At 44.1% G+C, this 26,736-nt stretch overlaps 1 protein-coding gene across 3 annotated transcripts in view; it reads left to right on the top strand.

Moving 5' to 3' along the window:
* Positions 1–26,449, top strand: part of LOC124545294 — a 51,849-nt gene extending 25,400 nt beyond the window's left edge. For 2 of the 3 annotated variants that reach the window (XM_047124188.1, XM_047124187.1), the window contains exons 5-6: positions 5,783–6,187; positions 25,992–26,449. In XM_047124188.1, coding sequence (XP_046980144.1) covers positions 5,783–6,187; positions 25,992–26,272 — 686 coding nt within the window. In that variant the 3' untranslated portion in view covers positions 26,273–26,449. The remainder of the gene's footprint in view (positions 1–5,782; positions 6,188–25,991) is intronic. The other variant, XM_047124190.1, reaches the window with a different exon arrangement.
* Positions 26,450–26,736: the final 287 nt, after the last annotated feature.

A 26,736-nucleotide genomic window follows, 5' to 3' on the forward strand; every position in this document is an offset into this window, starting at 1 on the left:
TATAAAACACTAGTAAGACCTACCCTATTGTTCATGTACGAGGTGCGTTCAGTAAGTAATGCAACGCCTTTTTTGCTTGGCCAGTTTTGGTTGCTGTGGGACATCGTGGAAAATACAGCCCCTACATTTTCATGAAGTTCCGATAGGTGCCGGAGATATACGTAGTCTTCAAAATGGCGTCTGCAACGGAGGTCCGTTCCGAACAGAGAGCTGTAATTAATTTACTTTCGACGGAAACCCAGAGCATCGTAGATATTCATAGGCGTTTGCAGAATGTCTATGGTGACCTGGCAGTGAACAAAAGCACTTTGAGTCTTCGGGAAAGGCGTCTGTCATCATCTCAACAAGGCCGCGCAAACCTCTCTGATCTCCCGCGTGATGCGCCTCATACACTCATAGCTCACAGCAAGAGTTTCAACCCTGACGTGCAGCGAAAACAGTCAACACGACACGGTATACACGCTGGAGTACCCCAGGGAAGCATCCTAGGGCCCCTACTGTTTAACCTCTACATAAACGATCTCTCAAGCACACACAACACAACGATAGCAATCTACGCGGATGACACAGCCATCCTCGCGCAAGATTGGAAACCATCAAACATTACGTCACGCTTACAGGCCGCACTCAGAGTGGCTGAGTCTTGGTTAGAGAAATGGCGTGTTAGAGTAAACGTCGACAAGTGCGAAGCCGTTGTGTTCACTGGAAGACCGAAACAACTGCGCAAACACCGATACTGTAGACCAATAACTCTACATCCACGCCCAATACGTTTCCGCGAGAAAGTCAAATACCTCGGTGTCTGGCTGGACCGGAAATTACTCTGGGGGGGACCACATGCAACACATGACCAACCGAGCAAGCGCGAGGCTCAAACAGCTCTATCCTATGTTCAACAGGCGTAGCACACTGAACAGAAGGGTGTCGAGGTCCATGTACATGACAATTATTCGGCCCCTGATGACGTATGCAGCCCCTGTCTGGGGATACGCTGCGCCCACACGCCTGCGCCGTCTGTATATCGCCGGCCGGAGTGGCCCAGCGCTTCTAGGCGCTACAGTCTGGAACCGCCCGACCGCTACGGTCGCAGGTTCGAATCCTGCCTCGGGCATGGATGTGTGTGATGTCCTTAGGTTAGTTAGGTTTAAGTAGTTCTAAGTTCTAGGGGACTGATGACCTCAGAAGTTAAGTCTCATAGTGCTCAGAGCCATTTTGAACGTCTGCAGATCGTACAAAACAAAGCAATCAAAATCATAAGCAATGCTCCACGATACACACACAACGCGGACCTTCACCGGGAATACCGACTTGTGACTCTCACGGAGGTAATCCACAAACTCACCACAAGACTATACAGAAACTCCAGACATTCGCAGAACCCGTTTATTCTGAATCTGTGGAACTACGACCACAACCATAGATGGAAACATAAAAGACCAAAAGACATACTTGTAATGACCTAACATCTATGGCCAAGTACACGCAAACACAACGGTACAGGTGAGCCCCTGTTAATCAGCCACTATTACTGGATATACAGTTGGAACACACTTGTCGAATAACTGGCACCACGCAGGGTAGCCGTACCATACACTACATGGAGACAAGCTCCCCTCCCCCTCCTCCCCCCCCCCCCCCCCCCCCCCCGCCACACAATGAGATGATCTATGGCCGATCTCCCACTAATATATAACGATCCAGATTGTTCCAGGAATTCAGCGGCTGCAGCAGACTCGAATACATCGCCATCGCCTGCCAAGTCAATGATGCATGGTACCCATACTAACAAACCCAACCTTGCATGAACTATCGCAGCTAGTAAGCCACTACTGCTCTTACTACCCATCGCACTGTCGCAGAGGTTTTTTCCCCACGATACGAGCCTTGGCACTTTTTTCCCTCTGTTATTCAAATTGCTGCCCTCATTCGCGTTTCGTCCACTACCTATCACCTGATGGACCGTGTTAATGTGTAGTCTTACCCAGACGCACGGATAACATCACAGCCTAGCATCCTGTGATCCACCTATTAGGTAACTAACATGTTGACGGAGGTGACAGTAGAACTTTTGGTTTGGTCACCACGTTGGTGCGGGCACGGAGGGGCCCCATCTCTATCCCACGTGCCGGCCGGCCGCACGTAACTGTGACTCCTTCAGTATACGGACGTGCGGACACTCTCTCATTCGAGGTGATAACGGATCACAGTCAAACATTTCACTAATCCGCTGGACGTCTCTGTTGGTAGTGCTGACACACTCGTCCACCAGTTAGGGTACCCACAGTTGGTACCTGCTGGGTTCCTCGCCGACTAACAGAAGAGCATGAGGAGCAACGAAAGACCGTCTGTGCGCAGTTGCTTGTGCGTTACGAGGGTGATCGTAACAATTTCCTGTCGAACATCGTCACAGTCGATGAAACGTGGGTTCGTTACGTAGAACTGGAAACAAAACGGCAATCCATTGAGTGGCGCCACACCACCTCTCCTCTGAAGAAAAAGTTAAAGCCGCGCCCTCAACCTGTAAAGTCGTAGTGACAGTCTTGTGAGACAGTGAAGGAATTATTCCGTATGATATCCTCCGTCATGGTGCAACCATCAACTCTAAAGTGTATTGTGCTACCCTCAGGGAATTGAAAAAACTATTTCGGCGTGTTTGTCGCACAAAAATGCAAACGAACTTCTCATTCTCCATGACAACGCAAGGCTTCACACAGATCTGCGCACCCGAAAGGAGCTCACAAACCTTCATTGGACTGTTCTTCCTCATCCACCTTATAGCCCGGATCTCATGCCTTCCGGCTTCCTTCTGTTTGACCAAATGAAGGATCACTCTGCGGTAAGCAGTACGCGGATGTTTGGGAGATTGTTGATGCAACAGAACGTTGGTTCCGACTTCGACAGGTAGTGTTGAACCTTGCGGGCATCTAGGCCACCCAAGTAAGGTTGCGTAAGGCTGTCACATTGAAGGAGATTATATTGAAAAATAGAGTTTTATAGGCAAGAGAGTGTGGAGAATATGGTGTAATGGAATCCTGAATAAAACCAACATGCTTCCTCAAAAAGTGTGTTGCATTACTTAGTAAACGCCCCTCTTATGTTGGATCCATAAAAAATAGGACTATCAGGGGCTATAGGACGTATGCAAAGGAGAGTAGCAAGTATGATCACAGACTCGTGTGAGCCACGGAAGAGCGTCACGTAGATGCTGAAAAATCTGAACAGGCAGAGGCATGAAAATAGGCGCAAGTCATCTCTCGAAACCAGCATAAAGTGAGGAATCTAGGAATATACTGCAATACCCTATGTGTCAGCCCCACAGGGGGTGCGAAGACAAGATTAGACTTACTTATTTCAGCGTGCCAAGTGTAAATAATTCTTACAATGCTCCTTATGATAATGAAATTCAAAGGAGCTTATACAGATATTAGAATGGGAGGTACCCCCTGCCCTGTACTTCGCAGTAGTTTGTAGAGTATACACATGGACGTACAATTCACAGTATGGGTCCTCGTGCCTTCCGCACGTTCAAGTATCATCATATTAATTATTGACGCTGTAACTTACCTACTGACGGCTTACCCGCCTGTTGTTGATTCAACGACTGGGGCTCCGTCTCACAAGCGAACTGCTAAAACCGAATAAAATGGTTCTTTTGCTACGGAGATAAGTCTATTCTATCACTCATAAAAGTCTATTTTCTTCAGAACTCAAGCCAATAGTTCTTGACTTTTTGCGACCTAACCATAAAACAAGAAACACCCGTCTGTTGTTGATTCAACGACTGGGGCTCCGTCTCACAAGCGAACTGCTAAAACCGAATAAAATGGTTCTTTTGCTACGGAGATAAGTCTATTCTATCACTCATAAAAGTCTATTTTCTTCAGAACTCATCATTTACGAACTGATATTTGAAGGTTAACGAATCTAAAGACTACAGTTGTATAAGCTGCTCAAGAGACAATCACGTTGAACAATTATGGCTAGTGGATTCGTAGGAGCCACACATAATGTATTATTTGGTAAATACTAAACATATGTTTGATAAAATCTTGAAAAAATACACGTCAACACCTGCACTACTCACAGAGCCGCATTTTAGAATATAGAAGCTACAACCTAACCTACCCTTACTTTCCGAACAGCCCTCGTACAATGGCATGAGAACACCACTTGGCGGTGTAAACACCGCAGTACTCCAGTCCGGCCACAGTTTTAGCACATCTCTCGATATTTTTGCGTAAAAGATCCATCTAAAACTAACAAGTGTTACGTCACTGTACACGACTTTTCAAAAGTTTTCGAATGCCGATAACAAGGGTAACGCTACATTTAAAGAATCGAACTTGCTTCAGTATCTCAGATGATACAGTAATTAAGAGGACTAAATGTACAAAAAAATTATACTATCTGACCAAACGTATCAAGACACCTATACAAATAAGGAATTCACCACTAGATGTCACCAGAGGTGGACGCGCCACTATGAAAGAAGGCAGGGAGTATTATGCCGTCACTATAGAAGCAATAACAACACAATCCATTGCGTGATTAGTGACTTCGAATGTCTGCTAGTCATTGACGTCACCTGAGTAACAGATCAATCAGGGACATTTCAAAGCTTCTAGGGCTGCGCAAATCGACTATTAGTCACATGACTGTGAAGTGGAAATGCGTAGGAACAAACACTGGTGAGCCAAAACCAGGCAAACCTCACACAGTGACGGACAAGGCCGGTCGATCATTGCGGAGGATGGCTGTAAAAAAATACCATGAAATCAATGGAAGGGAATCATTAGTGAGCTCCAAAATGCTACCAGCATACCAGATAGTGAAAAAGTAGGGAGTCAAAAAGAAATGGGTACCACGGCCTAGCAGCTCATCGTAAGTCACATATTCTTGTAGTCATTACTATGCGACGCTTGAGATAGCGATGCTGCTGGGCAGTGGATGACTAGAAACGAGTAATTTGGAGTACTGACCCTATGGCTATGCAATGGAGGGGTTTCGGTTTGGCGAATGCCTGGAGAACGTTAACTGTTATCATATGTAGTGTCAAGAGTGAATTACAGAGGAGGTGATGTTACGGTAATGGGGTGTTTATTTTGGTTAGTGAGTGGTTCCTTTACTGCGCTTCAGAAAACAATAAATTCAGACGAATATGGACACATTTGAAAGCCTTGTGTACTGCTTACAATAGAGGACCAGTTGGGAGACGATTTGTATCACAGTGACAATGGTCCATATCATAAAGCAGCATCTGTCAGAATGTTTTGCGGACAAGAACATTCTTGAAATATACTGGCCAGCCCAGAAACCCTATCTGAAACCAATGCAACACCTTTGGGGTGACTTGGAACGTTGGCGCCGCTCCAAATCCCAGCGTGCAGCGTCACTGCCTTCTCTGGTTTCTGCTCTTGAGGAGTAATTGGCTGTCATCACTCCACAGACTTTCAGAAAACACACTGATGGTGTTCCCAGCAGAGTTCAAGCCATCATGAAGGCAAAGGTTGGGCATACCCCATATTAGTGTCCACTATAGGTGTCCAGATGAGGTGTTATGTTTTGAGGGACTCAACCTGTGTGTTATGAACAGTATAGTCCTATAATACTCTTATGAGATATGCCGGAAACTAATTTTACATCACTCTGTAACGAGAGACATACTGATTTCTATTTACTGGAAACCCTTCAGTCCAGTTGGTTTATGTTTCCATACTTATTGATGCTCCTATGGTTGTTTGCTAGTGCCAGTAAGCGGCCGCACTCTCTGTCGTGTTTTTAGGCCAGTCTGCTGCTGCGCTGCTGAACAAACTGTCGCAGGAGATGCGCGCGCAACTGGTGATCCGCCAAGACTTGCCCCCGACTCTCACCCTGCCCAACTTCACGTGTCAGGCGGCGATGCGAGCGGACCAGCCGGCCCCTCCTGCAGATGATCTTTCACCATCATCATCGCCTGCCTTCGCCGTGACCGGCCCCAGCAGCCGATGGACTCTCTGCTGGACTTCTCTTCAGCATGCGCTAGAAGATGTGACCATCGAGTTCCCAAACGTCCCTCGCATCATGTGCAGATCTCACGAAGTCCCTGCCGTCCCCAGCCTCAACGACACCGAGTTCTACTTCGTCCTCCAGTTGGGATCTTCCTCGCGGCTCCTGTGTCGGTTCGCTGGGCTTCCGAAATTTGAATCAGGTATAGTTGTTGCTTATCTGTTTCACCGAGCGATAAGATACTGCATCTTGACGATGTTCTGATGTGATCTCTGTGGTGTTCTTGAGCTATGATTAATTCATGAGATTATTCGTCCACAGTTAATCTTCACAGTGATACTCGAAAATGTTATACAATGGAGAAACAATCAAACAAGCAATGGATTACTATAGTCAAGTTTAACTTTTATGTTGAAAACAGTACCATTTTTGAGTATACATAGTTGCAAACAAGTTAACAAATAATGTCAAAAAAATCACAAACACACACACACACACTCCATTGTACACATGTCACACACTACACAGAAACACCTGGCTTCAAGACCATTACCACACTTCTGCCTTTGTGTGATGTCGTTCATGTTTTCACACCTCTGTCTGAAAATTGTCACCATCCCTCAAAATGTAGTGTTCAGCATAGAAAAATGGAAGGAGGTCGATTATCATTCGTTACAAATGTGAGGCTTAAGACTTTACAACAAGATGCACTATATATAGGGCATAAAGTATAGAACAACACGGATGTTTGTTAGTAATTTGTGTTAATATATTTATGATCTGTTCTTTGTGTTCTCTAAATAATGCATGACCTTGTAGTATGTGTTACTTAAGAGGTATGATTTAATGGAAATTTTTTAGTTCAAGATTTTTAACTGTCACCTTGGTTAGTTTATTGCACAGTTTTATTCCATGGTACAAAATGCTGCTTTTTGACTATTTTTTCTCCTTAAACGTAAGTACAGCTCTATTTAGATGATTATGGATGCTGCTGTTAATGGAACAATTACTGATGTTTTTGTTAATGTGCATAACAGGTTAGTAGATGTATCCATATCATACAATAGGAACCCATCACAATCACCACATATACGACGTTTCGTTATTAATCTAGTGGCCTGTTTCTATAGTTTGATCCGTGTTTTGGATTCCCAAAAATGCTACGAACTTAGTGCATATAAGAATAGTATGGAACTACAAGGCACTTCCTGTTACATACTATTAACAGGACCCTGAGGGTATAAGAAGGTGACAACATATTACATTCCGCGGGCTGCAGTCGGTAGTTCCTATAAGGAAGGAAGGAGAGGGTAGGGGTGGGGAAGCACTTGCTGAATCATGGGAAGATTCATTGTATAAAGTCCTGCAACCGTTCCACAGGACTGACAGTTGGGAGCTTAGGATGGAAGCACATCTAGGTAACATTCCACAGTCATTTCGAAAAGAAAACGATATTACTGAAAACAAGCAGTCTTCATACCCGTTTTCCTCTGACTAAAGACAACATTGTTTCAAATAGATCAATGACTCTTTTAAAAAAAAAAAAAAAAAAAAAAAAAACACGGAGTGTTACACAAATAACGCAAAAAACATAAGAAAGATCACCGGTATAGAACAATAGAGGATCACACAAAATGTTTAATGAGGTACGGAATAAACGTCATATTCGAAGCAGAGACATAATTATTTTCTACCCGGTATGGTGTGGAAAAGGTGTACGGCTCAAGATGTGGGAAGATGGTAGGTGTGTAGGAAGTCCTGTGCTGGATACTGAGGAAACGCCACTGAGTGATTCTCAGGCAACTATAGAGGGTAAGCACGTGAAGTAAAACTGTCGTTGACCCGAAACTGGTGTGAACAACGCAGTGGTTTGCTAGGCACGGTCCTATTGAAGATGCATTCCTGCGACCTCTAACCTCTTCACTTTTGAGATTAAACAAATTCACAGGAAATTTTCCTTTTCATATTTTCGAACAAAACAATATTTAGAAATTTTTTTTAAATTATCCATTAAGGTATAAATGGAAGGCCACGTGTGTGCACCACCAGCCCCATTTATCGTGAAAACTTACTAGCCTTGTCTTTGTATCTTCTCTTCATGTTACAGTAAAATATTTATTTTATTTGAAATAGTCGACTGCATACGCTAACATACAGAGAAAATAGGTTTCTTAATGTGATTATTTTTGAAATATCTGATTTCCAATAAAGGTTTTGTTGATGCTCTGAAACAGCTTCATATATGCAAGGAAATCAGTATCACACAATAATTTCTGGCAAGTAATAATTTGCTACTGGCAGTAAAAAAAAATCTTTACTTTTCTGCATAAGCTCTTAAACATTTTTTTCCCAATATATACAAATAAATTTTACATCTGATGATCATGACTCTTGTTCCTGAACTGTGTCCCTGTTCCCTGTTCTGTTCCCTGCACTCTCAAACATTTTTTGCTCATTGTCAAACCCAACTTCGGCAGTTGGCTGCAAAAGAGCTCTTCTTAGTTATTTATTCACATTTTCTACAGCATCTGCATCTTCACTGACAGAGAAATTTATTGTACAACAATGTCCTCTTCGCGTAGTGTCCACAGCTCGTGGCCCAGTGACTAGCGTTGCTGCTTCGTGGGGTCCCGGCTTCGATCCCCGGCCATGTGGGGGATTTTCTCTTCCAAGGGACTGAGTGTTTCTGTTGTCCTCATCATTTCATCATCATTCGTAAACGTGGCTACAGTGGACTGTGTAAAGAGTGGGACTTTTTACGGGCGCTGATGAGCGCGCAGTTGAGCGCCTCACAAACCAAACATGATGATGATGATCATCATCATCCCTTCGCTTAGCAACTATCATGACATATTTGTAATTCATTATAACATTGCCAATCGCTGACAGTCCTTTTCTTTGCCGGCCGCGGTGGCCGTGTCGTTCTAGGCGCTCCAGTCCGGAAGCGCATGACTGCTACGGTCGCTGGTTCGAATCCTGACTCAGGCAGGGATGTGTGTGGTGTCCTTAGGTTAGTTAGGTTTAAGTAGTCCTAAGTTCTAGTGGACTGATGACCTCAGATGTTTAGTCCCATAGTGCTCAGAGCCATTTGAACCATTTTGAACCTTTTCTTTATCTACTTGACTGATTTAACACTCTCTGTTCAGAATGGTTCAAATGGCTCTAAGCACTATGGGACCTAACATCTGAGGTCATTGGTCCCCTAGACTTAGAACCACTTAAACCTAACTAACCGAAGGACATCATACACATCCATGCCCGAGGCAGGATTCGAACCTGCGACCGTAGCAGCAGCGTGGTTCCGGACTGAGGCGCCTAGAACCGCTCGACCGCAGCGGCCGGCCACTATCAGCGATACATCACCCAACAATTGACAATTACGTGGTCTATAAAATGATTAAAAATCCATACCGGCTATTTTCCTGTGCAGATGTAACATCTGTAATACGATGAAAATCTGTCACATAGAGAAACATCGCCCATGTGTTCATTATAGAGTTTCATTACCATTGGTTGTGGAACATCCAACTACTTTCCACGTACGAAAATCCTCAGAAAGTGTGTAATTTCACAGTAATGAAATGAATTTAAGCAGATGTGAACTAATGCTCATAATCTAGAATAGTCGGCGAACTCTGTATAAAAACACATATTTTCAGTGAAACCTTTAGGGATATTAATTATTTATAAACCCTTCTGGTTTGTTGAAGCAGCCATTTTCAGTGTATGACAAACTATTATCTATCACACGAACTAGGAGGTCCACTCTAATGGACCAACGTTCTATAAGAGGAAAAATCCGCGTATTTGTGGAGAAAAAAATGAACGAAGGTCCTCATTTACGTCCTCATTTACAAGGGCGTCTGCAGATTAGCATGGGTTCCGAATCAAGGTTCAATTAGATATACACTGAAGAACCAGAGAAACAGGTATACCTGCCTAACATCGCGTAGGGCCGCCGCGAGCATGCAGAAGTGCCGAAACACGACGTGGCATGGACCCGACTAAAGTCTGAAGTAATGCTGGAGGGAATTGACTCCATGAATCTGTTGTGTACCGCCCACTCGTCTAATATACACAATCTCGTACTGGTATTGAGACAACAGCAAAGCCCATCGTTGCAGTTTTTGGGTAGTTCGTTCAGGAACCGGTTTCGGCGGTTGAAACAAGGATTTCAATGGCTTGTGATCCGTTACTAAGTAAAATTTTTGGCCATACAAATAGTGGTGGAATTTGGTGACACAATACGCAATAATCAATGTCTCTTTCTCTATTTGTGAATTGTTACGTGGAAGTTTGGACAACACTTTTGATGCGAAAGCAAGAGGCCTGTCTTTATCACCAATTCTGTGCGAAAGCAGTGTACCGATTCCGCAAGAGCAAGTGTCAACTTGCAACACAACATTGGCGACGAGGAGATCAACGGATCCCATCCTCGTCGCCAATGTTGTGTACTGTCTACTCGTCTAATATAGGGTGCCTAGGAAACCTGCTTTCCCGGATCGCTAGACAAGAATTCCAGCAAATCGTATTAACGAATTTTATTTATAGAAAATAAATGATAATACTTAACTTTGAGACATTACAATGCTGTGGGGGGATGGGGTGAAAAGGGTACATAACTCTAAAATCTAGGCTGCCCTGCATTACTTGTATGTTATGTGGGTAGTTTGAGGATGTGTTCCAAAGGGCATATATCCAGATGGGCTCAGATGAGCATAGAGAGAGGTATGGAGGCGATCGATAGATGTAGATGGACAGAGAGAGGTGGGTGTAGAAGATGGACAGTGTGAGAGAGGGGGGGGGGGGGGAGAGGAGGACGTGGGCCAACAGAATGGGACAGTAGATGTACAGGTAGAGATGGAAAGGTGATATGGACAGAAAGAGAAGAGGGAGCGGTTGACAAGTACACAGAGAGGAGGGAGGAGGAGATGGACAGAAAGAGGTGAAGTAGGAGATGGTGAGAGAGAGGGGCCAGAAGGACTCAGTCAGAAAGAGGAGGGAGGAGGAGATGGACAGAAAGATGAGAGAAGAAATGAATAGAAAGGGAGAAGGAGGAGAAAGAGATGGTGAAAGAGATGTGTCAAAATATGTGCCATGCACAGTGAAAGCATGGGTGAAAGTCTAGTATGACTATATATTTATAAAAATAGTTTAGTGTATGTATGTTCCACACCTCCTCCTAGAACACGGGATCAATTTCAACCAAACTTGTTATACATATAACTTATTATCTGGAAAGAACCACTGTGGTGGTAATAACCGGCCACCCTCATAAGGATGGGAGTTGGTAAGAAGGAGGCAATATCTATATTACTAAACTCAGATCATTATTCGTGGTGCACAGATCCAGCTGCAGGTTGCATACATTGGCCTACAAATTTATACTTTACTATTGTTCCATATTAGGTGATCCTATTGATTTTTGATATCCTAAGTTCAGAAATGCTAACCGTTTCCCCATATCACTTGAGGCATTTCCAGGAAGGAATGATGACGACCTAGAAAATTCATGCTAAACACATATATTCGATAAAGTTTTAATAATAATAATAATAATACATGTTAAAAGAAGATACTCCTAACATAACAATGGAGTATTGTGTTCTGTAGAACTGATACAAAGCATAGATATTAAGTCTCTTTCCTCTCGAGAGCAGTGTGCTGACCACATGACCCTCCACACCCGCATCCAGTGATGGCTGTGGGCTGAGGATGACACGGTGGTCGGTGGATAAAGTGAAGCTCGGACGTACAGAGTTTTTCCCCTTCAAATCTCCGTCGAGTTTTCTTCTTTATTGTACCTGAAGGCACTGCATGGGGAGCTTACAGCAGCAGTCAATTGCCATTCTATCATTACATCGACCCTTTTACTTCCGTTGCAGTTACACTCCTGGAAATGGAAAAAAGAACACATTGACACCGGTGTGTCAGACCCACCATACTTGCTCCGGACACTGCGAGAGGGCTGTACAAGCAATGATCATACGCACGGCACAGCGGACACACCAGGAACCGCGGTGTTGGCCGTCGAATGGCGCTAGCTGCGCAGCATTTGTGCACCGCCGCCGTCAGTGTCAGCCAGTTTGCCGTGGCATACGGAGCTCCATCGCAGTCTTTAACACGGGTAGCATGCCGCGACAGCGTGGACGTGAACCGTATGTGCAGTTGACGGACTTTGAGCGAGGGCGTATAGTGGGCATGCGGGAGGCCGGGTGGACGTACCGCCGAATTGCTCAACACGTGGGGCGTGAGGTCTCCACAGTACATGGATGTTGTCGCCAGTGGTCGGCGGAAGGTGCACGTGCCCGTCGACCTGGGACCGGACCGCAGCGACGCACGGATGCACGCCAAGACCGTAGGATCCTACGCAGTGCCGTAGGGGGCCACACCGCCACTTCCCAGCAAATTAGGGACACTGTTGCTCCTGGGGTATCGGCGAGGACCATTCGCAACCGTCTCCATGAAGCTGGGCTACGGTCCCGCACACCGTTAGGCCGTCTTCCGCTCACGCCCCAACATCGTGCAGCCCGCCTCCAGTGGTGTCGCGACAGGCGTGAATGGAGGGACGAATGGAGACGTGTCGTCTTCAGTGATGAGAGTCGCTTCTGCCTTGGTGCCAATGATGGTCGTATGCGTGTTTGGCGCCGTGCAGGTGAGCGCCACAATCAGGACTGCATACGACCGAGGCACACAGGGCCAACACCCGGCATCATGGTGTGGGGAGCGATCTCCTACACTGGCCGTACACCACTGGTGATCGTCGAGGGGACACTGGGGGTGCACGGTACATCCAAACCGTCATCGAACCCATCGTTCTACCATTCCTAGACCGGCAAGGGAACTTGCTGTTCCAACAGGACAATGCACGTCCGCATGTATGCCGTGCCACCCAACGTGCTCTAGAAGGTGTAAGTCAACTACCCTGGCCAGCAAGATCTCCGGATCTGTCCCCCATTGAGCATGTTTGGGACTGGATGAAGCGTCGTCTCACGCGGTCTGCACGTCCAGCACGAACGCTGGTCCAACTGAGGCGCCAGGTGGAAACGGCATGGCAAGCCGTTCCACAGGACTACATCCAGCATCTCTACGATCGTCTCCATGGGAGAATAGCAGCCTGCATTGCTGCGAAAGGTGGATATACACTGTACTAGTGCCGACATTGTGCATGCTCTGTTGCCTGTGTCTATGTGCCTGTGGTTCTGTCAGTGTGATCATGTGATGTATCTGACCCCAGGAATGTGTCAATAAAGTTTCCCCTTCCTGGGACAATGAATTCACGGTGTTCTTATTTCAATTTCCAGGAGTGTATTTAATGTCTTGATGGAACCATTCTCCTTGTCCCCCACTCATGACACCATGATTTCCAGGAAAGCAGTTGACGCTGGAGTTCAGAATACGCAGCTTAAAGCTCACTGAGGCATCCATTACTTTGAAATTAACCAGCACGTTTCTATGCTCTTGCAATGAAGATCTTTGCAGTTGCCGAGAAGACTTGTGTCAATTTCTTTAAGGAATATATGGGAATGCTGACTTTCTTGGTGAATCTCGATGATGAAGTCTTCTCGGGTTGTCAATTGAGTCAAAGTGTCGTTCTGCGGCAACGTTTCGACAGGCCTGAAGATGATGAGTAGGAAACTTATCGAAACGTTGCCGCAGAACGACACCTTGACTCGGCTGACGACCCGAGAAAACTTCATCTCTGTTTAAAGAATATCTAACATCATCATCATCATCATCAGTTATCTGCTATATTAGCAGGTCCTTTGCCTCTCCATTTTCTGCGATCCATTGCTTCCTTCTTAAGGCTGCTGTATGTTGTACCGTCCATCATGTCATCCAGTATCTGGAATCTCTTCCTTCCTCGCTTTCTTTTCCCTTCTACATAACCTTCTAAAACTGTTTTTATCAGTCCGTCATTCTTTCTTAATATATGCCCAATCCAATTTCTTTTTCTTCTCTTTATTACATCTAGTAACTGCCTTTTCTCTCCCACTCTTCTCAGTACCTCTTCATTTTTTACTCTGTCCATCCAACTTATTCCTTCCATCTTCCGCCATGTCCAGATCTCAAAAGCCTCCAGCCTTTCTCTGTCTTTTTTCCTCATAGTCCATGTTTCAGCGCCATATAGAAGAACACTCCATACAAGACATTTTATGAGTCTCTTTCTGAGTTCTCTGTCCATACCGCTGCAGAAGATTCTCCTTTTCTTATAAAACGCCTCTTTTGCCATTGCTATCCTTGTTTTAATTTCTGTGGTGCACTTCCAGTCGGTGTCTATCCTGCTTCCAAGATACTTAAAATTTTGCACCTGTTCTAGTTTTTCTCCATTCAGCACAATTTTTAATTCCTTATTTCCTCCTATTGCCAATACTTTTGTTTTATTTGTGTTAATTTTCATTCCATATTTTTTTTCCGTTAGTTGCAATGGTGTCCACCAAATCCTGTAATTCTTTTTCCCCTGTGGCTAGAAGGACCATGTCATCAGCAAATCTCAAGCACCCTACTCTTCTTCCTCCAATTTCTACTCCTTTGTCATCTAATGAGCATTGGTCAATCATATTTTCCAAGTACAGGTTGAAAAGAGTAGGTGATAAACAGCATCCTTGTCTTACTCCTTTCCCTAGCCTGATCCAGTTCGTACTTTCTCCTCTCACTTTAACTGAAACTTTTTGATTAAGGTACAATGAGTTTATAAGTCTTCTGGTTTTCCAGTCCACTCTCTTTTCCCTCATAATAGTCGCCAGCTTGTCCCAAACCACATTGTCAAATGCCTTTTCTAAATCGATGAAGCACATATATAGGTCTCTTCCTTTTTAATTAAACCTTTCTCCTAAGATTCGTAGGAGCCCTATTGCATCTCTGGTGCTCGTATTCTGTCTAAAGCCAAACTGCTCCTCGCCGAGATTCTCCTCTATTACTTTTTCAAGTCTTTTATTAATTATTCTTAACATCACTTTGGCTGCGTGTGAAATGAGGCTGATTGTCCTGTGTTCGCTGCATTTCTTGGTTCCTTGTTTTTTCGGCAATGGAATCATTACTGTTGTCAAAAAGTCCTCAGGCCATTCACCACTGTCATATATTTTATTACATAACCTCAATATTTCTCTTATTCCATTGTGGTTCAAGCATTTTAGTATTTCTCCCGGTATTGTATCTGTACCTACTGCTTTGCCATTTTTCATTGCAGCAATAGCAGACTTTACTTCTTCCATTATGATGGTCGGTCCTTTCTCTTCATCACTTGCACTGTTGTGTGATTCAAGTTCCAGAGTTTCTGGTTTGCTATTTGTGTCATATAGCACTTTTATATATTCTTCCCATCTCTGGAGGACATCGTCACGATCTTTATACACTACCTCTTCGTCTTTACTCAAAATTTCCATAGTAGCACTTCCTGCTCTGTTTTGTTCCCATGTCATAGTCTTTACTCTGTTGTATAGTAAGTCGTATCTTCCTTTCCTGTCCAGTTCTTCAATTTCATCACATTCCTCTTTTAGCCATTTTTTCCTAGCCTGCTCTGTTTCTCTTCGCAGTTCGTTATTTAACCTTCGGTATATCTTTCTTGCATCTTCAGTGTTCTTGTTTTTCAATTTTCTTCTCTCCTCCATCTTGGAAATCATTTCTTGTGTGACCAATGGTTTTTTTGACCTTTTCCCTTTTACATATGCTATATTTTGCTGTCCTGCTTTAATGATTACTTCTTTCAGCATATTCCAGTACTCGTTGGCATTATCAGGTGCTTCTTTGTCTCGTAATGTGTTTAGAAAGTCCCGAGACAGCATTTCTGTAATTTGTTCTTTGTTGGACCTTATCTTCTCTATATCCCATTTCTTCACCATTGTCGCCTTTTTCAGTTTTTTCATTCTTATTTCTATTTCTGCCATAAGTAAGTTGTGGTCACTATTAATATCTGCACCTGGTAATGTGTGCACCTTCTTGATTCCATTCCTGTATCTTTCTTCTACCAGTATAAAATCGATTTGGTTTCTATATTTATCCCCTGGTGATTTCCAAGTGTAGAGCCTCCTCTTATGGTTCTTGAACCATGTGTTTGCCACTATCAGCTGCCTTTCCCTGCAGAAGTCAATTAACCATTCACCTCTGTCATTTCTCTTTCCAAGACCATGACTGCCTACTATGTTTCCCTCTTTCCCTTCTCCCACAATGGCGTTCCAGTCTCCCATTACTATTTTGCAGCGTTTTTTATTTTCGTCCATTATTCTCTCTATTACATTGTACGTTTCCTCTACAATTTGGTCATCATGTTCTGAAGTTGGCATATACACCTGGACAATCAGTAAATCTTTTTGTGCTCCTTTCAGCCTTACACCAATAACCCGGTCATTTGCATAGGCTACATATTCCACACATTTAGCCAATTCCTTTGTCATAATCATTCCTACTCCATTAATTCCTTTTACTTCTCCTCCTGAGTAGTAGAATACATATTCATCTGACTGCAACTCTCCATGTCCATTCCATCTTACTTCAGCAACTCCTACGAGGTCCATATGATTCTTTTCCATCTCTCTTTTAAGGTTTTCTAGTTTTCCTGCTTGTAGCAGAGTTCTGACATTCCAGGTACCAATTCTCGTTTTGATTTTTTGCCTCCTTTCAAGTTGTCCCCCCCGGAGATCCGAATGGGGGACTATTTTACCTCCGGACACTGATTTAACATGAGAGGAAGCCATTTTTTGTGCATAAAATGGAGACTGCATTATGCAGGGAAGATAATCTGCGGTGGTATTCCGTTGCCTTCCGCAGTTCTGGAGGCCGCCCCTAACATGGGATACAGACGCCTTTTGCAGCCGCCCGCTCCGGGTCAGACGCTGCATGAGAAGTATAGGTTGGAAAATGAAAGACCCCTAGCCCTCGAAACCTAATAGCGTCAGGGTCGGAAAAGAACAAGAGCTGGCCGAGGGTGGCCAGATAGGAAAGATAAGAGTGAGGAGCCTGGCATAAGTAAGTGGAAGCAATGTCAGGACTCAGCTCGGGGCCCCGTGGTCGCCAGCCACGTATCACTAGGTGTGACTCCCTGAGGGGAATATCTAACATGGTCTTTAAATTTCATCCATTTTATCTTCGTTAATTAGTTTCTGATCGTCAGACCCAACGAAAACCTCTTATTTCATCTTAGCTTCTGATAGCTGCGATAATTCACTCATCATTTATTTGAAAGCGTCACCATCTTTTGGTAGGCCGTTTATAATTTCATAGCATAAAATTTTGTGAGAAGTCGAGGCAGAAGATATTTTTTGGAATCCGCCAAAGAATCGAACAGTACTCTATTCTCTTCAACGTTTGTCGTACTAATTGGCAATATTTTCTAATATCAGTGCTTTTGCAAGGCTGCCCCATTCCTATTGGAAGCAGACGTATTTGGCACAGCCACCATCCTGACCAAGGATGACAGAGACTTGTTTGAAATCCCCACAAATAGTCAATTCCTATACTTGAGTTTGACCAGGAAGAAGGCCAAAGAATCGCACTTCTCTTTCAAATGTGTTGAATATTCATCAGGTATGGAAGCATATTGTTCCAATTTTCAACAACACATAAGATCATCGTCATGAAAAAAGTAAGGAAGGAAATCTGTTTTTCTGCTTACGAATCAACAGAAAAAAAGTTCCAAAGCCCAACATGTCCTTTTCCTATAGCCTAGAGGCTAACAGCTGTGCTACATCTTTTAGGAGTGCCAGGTCTCTGGTCATATCGTTCAATTCGGATGGTGAAAACTATTGTGGCTCACTTCATATCCTCGTCAGAACTCTCATCCGTCTCAGTAGCAGAAAATGGAAGCACTTCATCGAAATTATCAGGCGGAAGAGATACAGAAACATCAGATCCGTGAGGCACAGGACGTAACGCAGAATCAAAGATTGGATAACAGATATCCCTATTGGTTTTCCTTCCTCACAACTCGAACACATTCAATATGGGGCCTACGACTTGCCCCGATTCTCAATCTTTACGCCAAAGTACGTAAAATATGCTTCTTTGAAAACGTATGAAATTGTCCGCTGCTGCGTTTTCGTTAGATGTTTGCCACAGATGTAACAGAAGCGATCAGAATAATTAATATATCCTCTTGAAGACATGACGTTCGCAAAGCGCCAGGTGACTTATCAGCCGTTGCTAAAGTTTACGTGAAAAGTTATGTGTAAAGCAAACATAGACCTTGAAATTACACTATCACGGTAATATATAGGTGGCAATATAATAGACGTTACAATGAAACATTTTTTTTGTGGTAGGTCTCATTGCAAACATTCACAAAACAATACTGGCGTCATTATATAGATTAAATTGATACAATTTGCGAGACGCTGATAATAGTTTCCACAACGAAATTTTGTCCCAAAACCTGGCAGAAAATCTAAAGCGATTCTGGTCGTATATAAAGTATGCTAGCGGCAAGACACAATCATTGCCTTCTCTGCGCGATAGCAATGGAAATGCTATCGACGACAGTGCTGCTAAAGCGGAGTTACTAAATACAGCCTTCCGAAACTCTTTCATCAAAGAAGACGAAGAATTCGGATGAAGAACAGCTGTCAGAGAAGTCGCAGTTCGTAGTAACTGATAGAAAATCATCGATTTAAACAGAAGTGATTTCTGTCGTTGCCCAAGCTAATGTTACAGGTTCTTTGCCGTTTCTTGTCTATATAAATGATTTAGGAGACAATCTGGGCAGCCGTCTTAAGTTGTCTGCAAATGACGCTATCTTTTATCGCCAAGTGAAGTTATCAGAAGATCAAAACAAATTGCAAAACAATTTAGAGAAGATATGTGAACGGTGCAAAAATTGACCCTAAAAATGGAGAGTGTGAGGTCATCCATATTAAGTGTTAAAAGGAATCCATTAAACTTCGCTTACAATATAAATCAATCAAATCTAAAGGCCGTAAATTCAACTAAATACCTAGGAATTACAATTACGAACAACTTAATCTAAAAAGAATACATAGAAACTGTGGTGGGGAAGGCGAACCGAAGACTGCGACTTATTGTCAGATGGTTTAGTAGAAGCAACATATGCACTAAAGAGATTGCCTACACCATGCTTGTCCGTCCTGTTTTGGAGTACTGCTTCGCGGTGTGGGATCCCAGATAGGATTAAAGGAGTATATCGAGAAAGTTAAAAGAAAATCAGTATGTTTGGTATTATCGAGAAATAGGGGAGACAGTGTCAGGGACATGACCTAGGATTTGGGGTGGATATAATTCAAAACAGCGCATTTTTCCTTACGGCGGGATCTTCTCAAGAAATTCCCATCACCAACTTTCTCCTCCGAATTCGAAAATATTTTGTTGACGCTGCCTTACAAAGGGGAAAACGATCATCACAGTAAAATAAGGGAGATTAGAGCTTCCACGGAAAGACAGATGTATTCGCTTTTTCCGAGCACTGCTCGAGGGTGGAATAACAGAGAATTATTGTGAAGGTGATTCGATGGACCCTCTGTCAGGCACTTAAGTGTGATCTGCAGTGCATCCATACAGATGTAGATGTACATTTTGCGTAGCTCGCCGAAATTCTCATTTTGTGTCAAAATTGTACATGACTGAATATTACCCATTCAGCACCCAAAACTGCCCCAGAAAAACACTCTACCTTTATGGATACAATGGGAATAATACAGCCATCGAGTTACACGTCAAATGTTTATTCAATCCTTTACTTAAGTTTCGACAAATGTGAACCTGTCTTCCTCAGAGGACGTAATAATACATAAAAATAGGATACATTACAACCATTACATGGAAGTCAAACGTGCAGAAAAGAGAAACATCAAAAAATTACGTACATTGGAAGTATAAGATCAGCTTACGTGTTACACATTGTCAGAGGAGAGAAACGAAGTCATAAAGCTCAGTCAACAGGAAAATGATCCTTGTACAAGAGGCGTGCAAAAAGAAACGAGCCGGAGTCTGGAATGAGCAAACCGGTGACAGGAGGGTAATATGTGGGGTGTGTAACGAGATGTGGTTCAGGCCACAGCGTGGAAGTTCACAGCCCGTCGCTAAAGGGCTCGCGTGCTCGTCACGTGACTATACAGAGCTAGCAGCAGAGTGCATCAATCGTCCAATGCTGCCAGTCGCATTGCAGACAGTGACACAGGGGCATCAACAGAAGAGCAAAGAGGTGTTGTTCGTTTTCTGACAGCGGAACGGACATTCATCGACGAATGTCACAAGTGTACGGCGAACACTCCATGTCCCTTACAAGGGACAAGGCGTAACACAAGCGCTTCAGGGAAGGAAGGGTGTCGTTAGCCGATGATGTACTGTCGGGAATACCGCATTGCACTACCGATGACATCGTCCAGCTGGTGGATGCACTAATTACCCAGGACCGCCGAGTGACAGTGAAAGCCACAGCCGCCATGATCGGATTGAGCGCCGGAAGCGTCCACACCATCATGAAGAACGACTGCACATGCACGAAGTGTGTGCTCAACGAGTGCCCCACAGTCTTCAACCACACCAGAAAGCATGTCGAATGGCCCACTGTCTTGCTCATCTGCAGCGCTATGCTCGGGAAGGGAGTGCGTTCCTGGCACGAGTGGCGGCTGGAGATGAGTCATGGTGTCATCACATCGAACCAGAATAAAAAGGACAAAGTCTCCAGTGGAAGCATCCAGGATCACCACCACCACCAAAAAAAGCTAAGGCCATCCACACAAGTGCAGGAAAGGTTATGCTGGCGTTCTTCTTCGACCAAGATAGCCCCCTTCTGATTCACTTCCTGCAGCACAGGGCAACAGTGAATGCCCAACGTTACTCGCAAACCTTGACCACCCTTCGCCAAGCGATCAAATCAAAACGAACAGGCAGTCTCATCCGTGGGGGCATTCTGAGCCACGACAATGCAATGCCTCATACGGCCAGTACGGCCAACACAGTCGAGGCACTCCTGCAGAAATTCAAATGGGAGGCTCTCGGCCACCCTCCTTACAGTCCGGACCTCTCTCTCTCCCTGTGATTACGTCGTTTTTGGTCCCCTTAAAAAGACTGCGAAGAGCAAACGTTTCACCACGTACGACGACGTCCAGCTGTACTTGCGGAACTGGCTAACATCGCAGCCCCAGAAATTTTATGAGACAGCCATTCACCGCCTTGTGTCACAGTGTGACAAGTGTCTCAACAGCCAGAGTCAGTACTTATAAGATACAGGTACTGGGTTCTGTAATTATGCCTCCGGCTCGTTTCTTTTTGAACTCCCCTTATAAAACCTAAGGTAGACGTGGATCATACAGACAAACAGACAACTAACGGGGCAGAAGTGACAAGCCAACAGGAAACTTACAACAGCTGGAGCTCACATAAGAAGCGGGTCTGCCACAAAGGACACCTGTCATGTTAATAAAACTACATTAAGTAACATTACAGAATCACTAACATAACAAAAATTTAAAAAAATAAATTATGAAATCATTTAAATTTATGCAAATGGTGAACAAAACTACGACACACATTAAAGTAATATAACGACACAGTGCGTATTGAAAAATAACATGTCGAAACTGTGAGGAACACCCGATGTAGCTGCTATGTCAATTTACAAACAGGCCGAAATCTATCGAAAATGTTTCCTTCTTTAAGCTGTAATTGATCGTTTATAATAAAGAATCTATAACTGGGTTTATGCCTAAATATTTGATATTCCTCCAGCAAATGCAATCTAACATAATTCTCTTTCCTATGCACAACAACCGCGTTTTCCAATTTAGTAGGGGAGTGTGCACATTGTGTGAGATGGCATAAGTAGAGCCACGAACGTTACCACGTGCTTTACCCAATAAATGTTCTTTGAATCTACCTCTGACTGCTCTTCCTGTCTGTTCTATACAGAAACAGAGACAATCATTATACCTTATTTTACACTATGCTGATAAGTCATGGGATATCTCCTAATATCGTGTGGGATCTCTTTTTTCCAGTGCAGCAACTCGACATGGCATGGACTCAACTACTCGATGGAACCAGAATGAGATTTTCACTCTGCAGCGGAGTGTGCGCTGATATGAAACTTCCTGGCAGATTAAAACTGTGTGCCCGACCGAGACTCGAACTCGGGACCTTTGCCTTTCGCGGGCAAGTGCTCTACCAACTGAGCTACCGAAGCACGACTCACGCCCGGTACTCACAGCTTTACTTCTACCAGTACCTCGTCTCCTACCTTCCAAACTTTACACAAGCTCTCCTGCGAACCTTGCAGAACTAGCACTCCTGAAAGAAAGGATATTGCGGAGACATGGCTTAGCCACAGCCTGGGGGATGTTTCCAGAATGAGATTTTCACTCTGCAGGAGAGCTTGTGTAAAGTTTGGAAGGTAGGAGACGAGGTACTGGTAGAAGTAAAGCTGTGAGTACCGGGCGTGCGTCGTGCTTCGGTAGCTCAGTTGGTAGAGCACTTGCCCGCGAAAGGCAAAGGTCCCGAGTTCGAGTCTCGGTCGGGCACACAGTTTTAATCTGCCAGGAAGTTTCATATCAGCGCACACTCCGCTGCAGAGTGAAAATCTCATTCTGGAAACATCCCCCAGGCTGTCGCTAAGCCATGTCTCCGCAATATCCTTTCTTTCAGGAGTGCTAGTTCTGCAAGGTTCGCAGGAGAGCTTCTGTAAAGTTTGGAAGGTAGGAGACGAGTACTGGTAGAAGTAAAGCTGTGAGTACCGGGCGTGAGTCGTGCTTCGGTAGCTCAGTTGGTAGAGCACTTGCCCGCGAAAGGCAAAGGTCCCGAGTTCGAGTCTCGGTCGGGCACACAGTTTTAATCTACCAGGAAGTTTCATACTCGATGGAAGTCCCCTGCAGAAATACTTAACTATGCTGCCTCTATAGAGGTCCAAAATTGCGGAACTGTTGCTGGTGCAGGATTTGTGCACGAACTGACCTCCCGATTACATCTCATAAATGTTCGATGCGATTCATGTCGGGCGATCTGGATGGCTAGACCATTCTCTCGAATTTTCCAGAACGTTCTTCAAACTAATTGAGAACAGTTGTGGCCAAATGACATGGCGCGTTGTCATTCATATAAGATTGCATCGTTATTTGGGAGCATGAAGTCCATGAAAGGATGCAAATGGTCTCCAGGTAGCCGAACATAACCATTTCCAGTTAATGATCGGTTCAATTGAACCAGAGGGCCCAATCCATTCCGTGTAAACACAGCCCAAGGCATTATAGATCCACCATCAGCTTGCACAGTGGCTTGTTGGGTCCATGGATCCATAGGGTCTATGCCATACTCATACCCTACCATCAGCTCTTACCAGCTGAAATCGGGACTTATCTGCCCAGGCTACGGTCTTCCAGTCGTCTAAGATCCAACCAATAATACCACGATCCCAAGAAAGTCGCTGCAGACAATGAGTGCTGTTAGCAAAGGCACTCGTGTCCGTCGTCTGCTGCCATAACCCATTTACACCAAATTTCGCCCCGCTGTCCTAACGGATATCGCCGTCGTACGTCTCTCAATGATTTCTGCGATTATTTCACTCAGTGTTGCCCGTCTGTTAGCACTGTCAACTCTACACAAACGCCTCTGCTCTAGATTGTTAAGTGATGACCGTCGGGCACTGCGTTGTCCGCGGTAAGAGATAATGGCCGAAATTTGGTGATCTTGGCACACGCTTGACAACGTGGATCTGAGAATATTGAATTCTCTATCGATTTCCAAAATGGAGTGTCCCATGAGTCTAGCTCCAACTAGTATTCCGTGTTCAAAGTCTGTTTCCCGCCGTGAGACCATAATCATGTCGGAAACTTTTTCACATGTATCACCTGAGTACCATTGATAGCTCCGCCAATGTTCTGCCGTTTTATACCTTACGTACTTAATACTATCGCCATCTGTATACGTGCATATCGCTAACCCATGACTTTTATCACTTCAATGTATAGATGCCAGAGTGAGAAAATGGTTCGTCGTTACGCTTTGTGGCCTGACTTACACCTTTTCCAACACTGTTGTTATTAGAAAACGAAACTTTACAGCTATATTTCTTAGTAAGTCGGCAGTTTACCTTATTAAAAATGTTTCCTGGGAACTATATGGGAAAAAAATTTACTCCTTCTTTACCTTCCTTACCAGTTTATAATCTCATAGAGTGGAACATTTTTTAGCGGTTTTATTGTTCAATATCCGGTCTGCTAATGACGGTTCGTAGCCATTATTACTGGTAACAGTTTATAACCAAATTTCTCTCTACCCAGTAATTCTTCGGGGATAACGGATTAACCGAGTCATGATGTGTATTAGGACGAAAAATACCAATGTCTTAAACACAATTACTTTAAGTTTAACAATAAATTATATGTGCAGCCTTTTTGGCTTGGACAAGGGTAGGCCCCTAGCCGGAATTTTAGCTGACATGTTCATAAATTCCCACGAAGAAGATTTCTAGCCGGCCGTGGTGGCCGAGCGGTTCTAGGGGCTTCAGTCCGGCACCGCGCGACTACTACGGTCACAGATTCGAATCCTGCCTCGGGTATGGATGTGTGTGGTATCCTTAGGTTAGTTAGGTTTAAGTTGTTCTAAGTTTTAGGTGACTGATGACCTCAGATGTTAAGTCCCATAGTGCTCAGAGCCATTTCAACCATTTGAAGAAGATTTCTTCAAGAGTAATTCTGAGCTAAAAAGTAGCATTAGCTTCAATGCTCGGTACGTTGATAATATAATTTTTGTATTCGAAAGTACCTATGAAGCATCAGAAAATTCCAATGGCGACTTAACTTCTGAGGTCATCACTCCCATAGAACTTAGAACTACTTAAACCTAACTAACCTAAGGACATCACACACATCCATGCCCGAGGCAGGATTCGAACCTGCGACCGCAGCGGTCGCACGGTTCCAGACTGTAGCGCCTAGAACCGCTCGGCCACTCCGGCCGGCTAAGCAATAGATAACCCTTTCATTCCTTCAATCAGTTTCACGAGAAAATAGTGTTCACTGAAGATTTGCATAACGAAAATAGTGAGTAGATTTGCCTTGCTCTTACTTTTGGTATGTAAAACGATAAATTTGGCTTCAGAATCTATCGTATTCAATCTTCTTGAGATAACGTTACCCAGGTTGATTTGGCTCACCCCTCAAGCACACAAATTGGCCGTTTCTTATTATAACATCCCACATAAATTACCGAACCAAATCCTTTGTGATATACCGTTGAAAGTCAGCCATATCATTCTTCATCGCGAATATTCGTACGTTCGCCATTAAAGATGATGAACCATTTTCATACTGAAGCTTCATTCATCACATTTTCATATGCTTCGATTATCTGTCTGTGAATTTCGATAGGGCGTTATTTGAATTTTTATTTGTTTGTTTATTTTTATTAGGAAATCGTATTACAATACGAACTTTATACTTGACAGTATCGTTAATTTTGTGACACATGGATTCACACAGATTAACAGTGATGTTAGACACGTATAACACTGTCAAAGACCTTTACAACCTTATATAAAAGCTAGTATAGCGTTCTAATTTTTATAAAAGATATGATAAAAGTACCGCACTACACCGCCAAAAGTTCAATAAAACCTTCTTTATAAGAGTTATCTGACAAAGTTCTATGACACGGTAATAGATTGTTTTAGGGGCCCACGTCATACAGGCGCCAATGATTAGGTGGTGGTAAGTTCCTATGGGACCAAACTGCTAAGGTCATCGGCCCCTAAGCTTACACACTACTTAATCTAACATTAACTTACGCTAAGGACAACACACACACACACATTCCCGAGGGAGGACTCGAACCTCCGATGGAGGGGAGCCGAGCGAACCGTGACAAGGCGCCCAAGACCACGCGGCTGTGATTAGGGAGCTGTACGACACACGGTCGGAGGTGCAGCGCTCGCCAGAGCAGGACGTTCTGTACCTTTTAGAAAGACGCTCGCAGCTTTTGATGAAGATGCATCTTGTGAATTTTGCTTACATTTCAGCAATGACACAGTTGTTGCTCGCGTCGGACTAATGACACCTACTTTCCAGCAGATGCGGAGGCTAGGCTACACGAGATGCTGGAGAAGTCCTCCAGAGAGATGGGAGCAACTCTGCGGCCTGAGGGAAGCGTTCTCGTGCTGGAAACGCCTCCCGCATCCTGCGTGGACTCCCCTGGCTACTCTGGTTCTTCTCTTTCCGACGGCGCTCAGTTCGTCTACTCTGTCCGCGGCAAGACTAAGCTCTGCGTGCTGGCGAAGCGCGAAGCCTCCCCTAGCCAGCCGGTGCTTTCGCAGCCTGATAAATTTGCGGGCTGGTTACCAATCGCTTAACTTATCATTGCTTCAGAGATCAACTTTAGAAAACTGTTCTGAGCCCAAATTTTATTTCATTCATTACTGTGTTCCCAATTTTAAAGTTTGTAAATTTGATTCTGTGTGCTTTCCTGTAATTGCTGTTTTATTTTCCACCTATGGCATAAAGCTGTTTTATTTTCCTCTTGTAAGGTAAAGTGCAGAAATAAAAATAATAAGATTTGTTGATGACACTGTCATTCTATCAGAGGCAGCCATGGACTTTGAAGACCCATTGAACTTCACTACTGATCCCATCGCTCAACAAAGTGTCACAGGCCTGTAGCATAGAATTCTTGTGGCAGCTAAGCAAGTTGAAAAAGAGGGAGAGTGAGGGTTGGTTGGTTGTTTTCGGGGAAGGAGACCAGACAGCGAGGTCATCGGTCTCATCGGATTAGGGAAGGACGGGGAAGGAAGTCGGCCGTGCCCTTTGAAAGGAACCA

This window comes from Schistocerca americana, chromosome 8 (assembly GCF_021461395.2).
Source record: "Schistocerca americana isolate TAMUIC-IGC-003095 chromosome 8, iqSchAmer2.1, whole genome shotgun sequence".
NCBI classification, from domain to species: domain Eukaryota; kingdom Metazoa; phylum Arthropoda; class Insecta; order Orthoptera; family Acrididae; genus Schistocerca; species Schistocerca americana.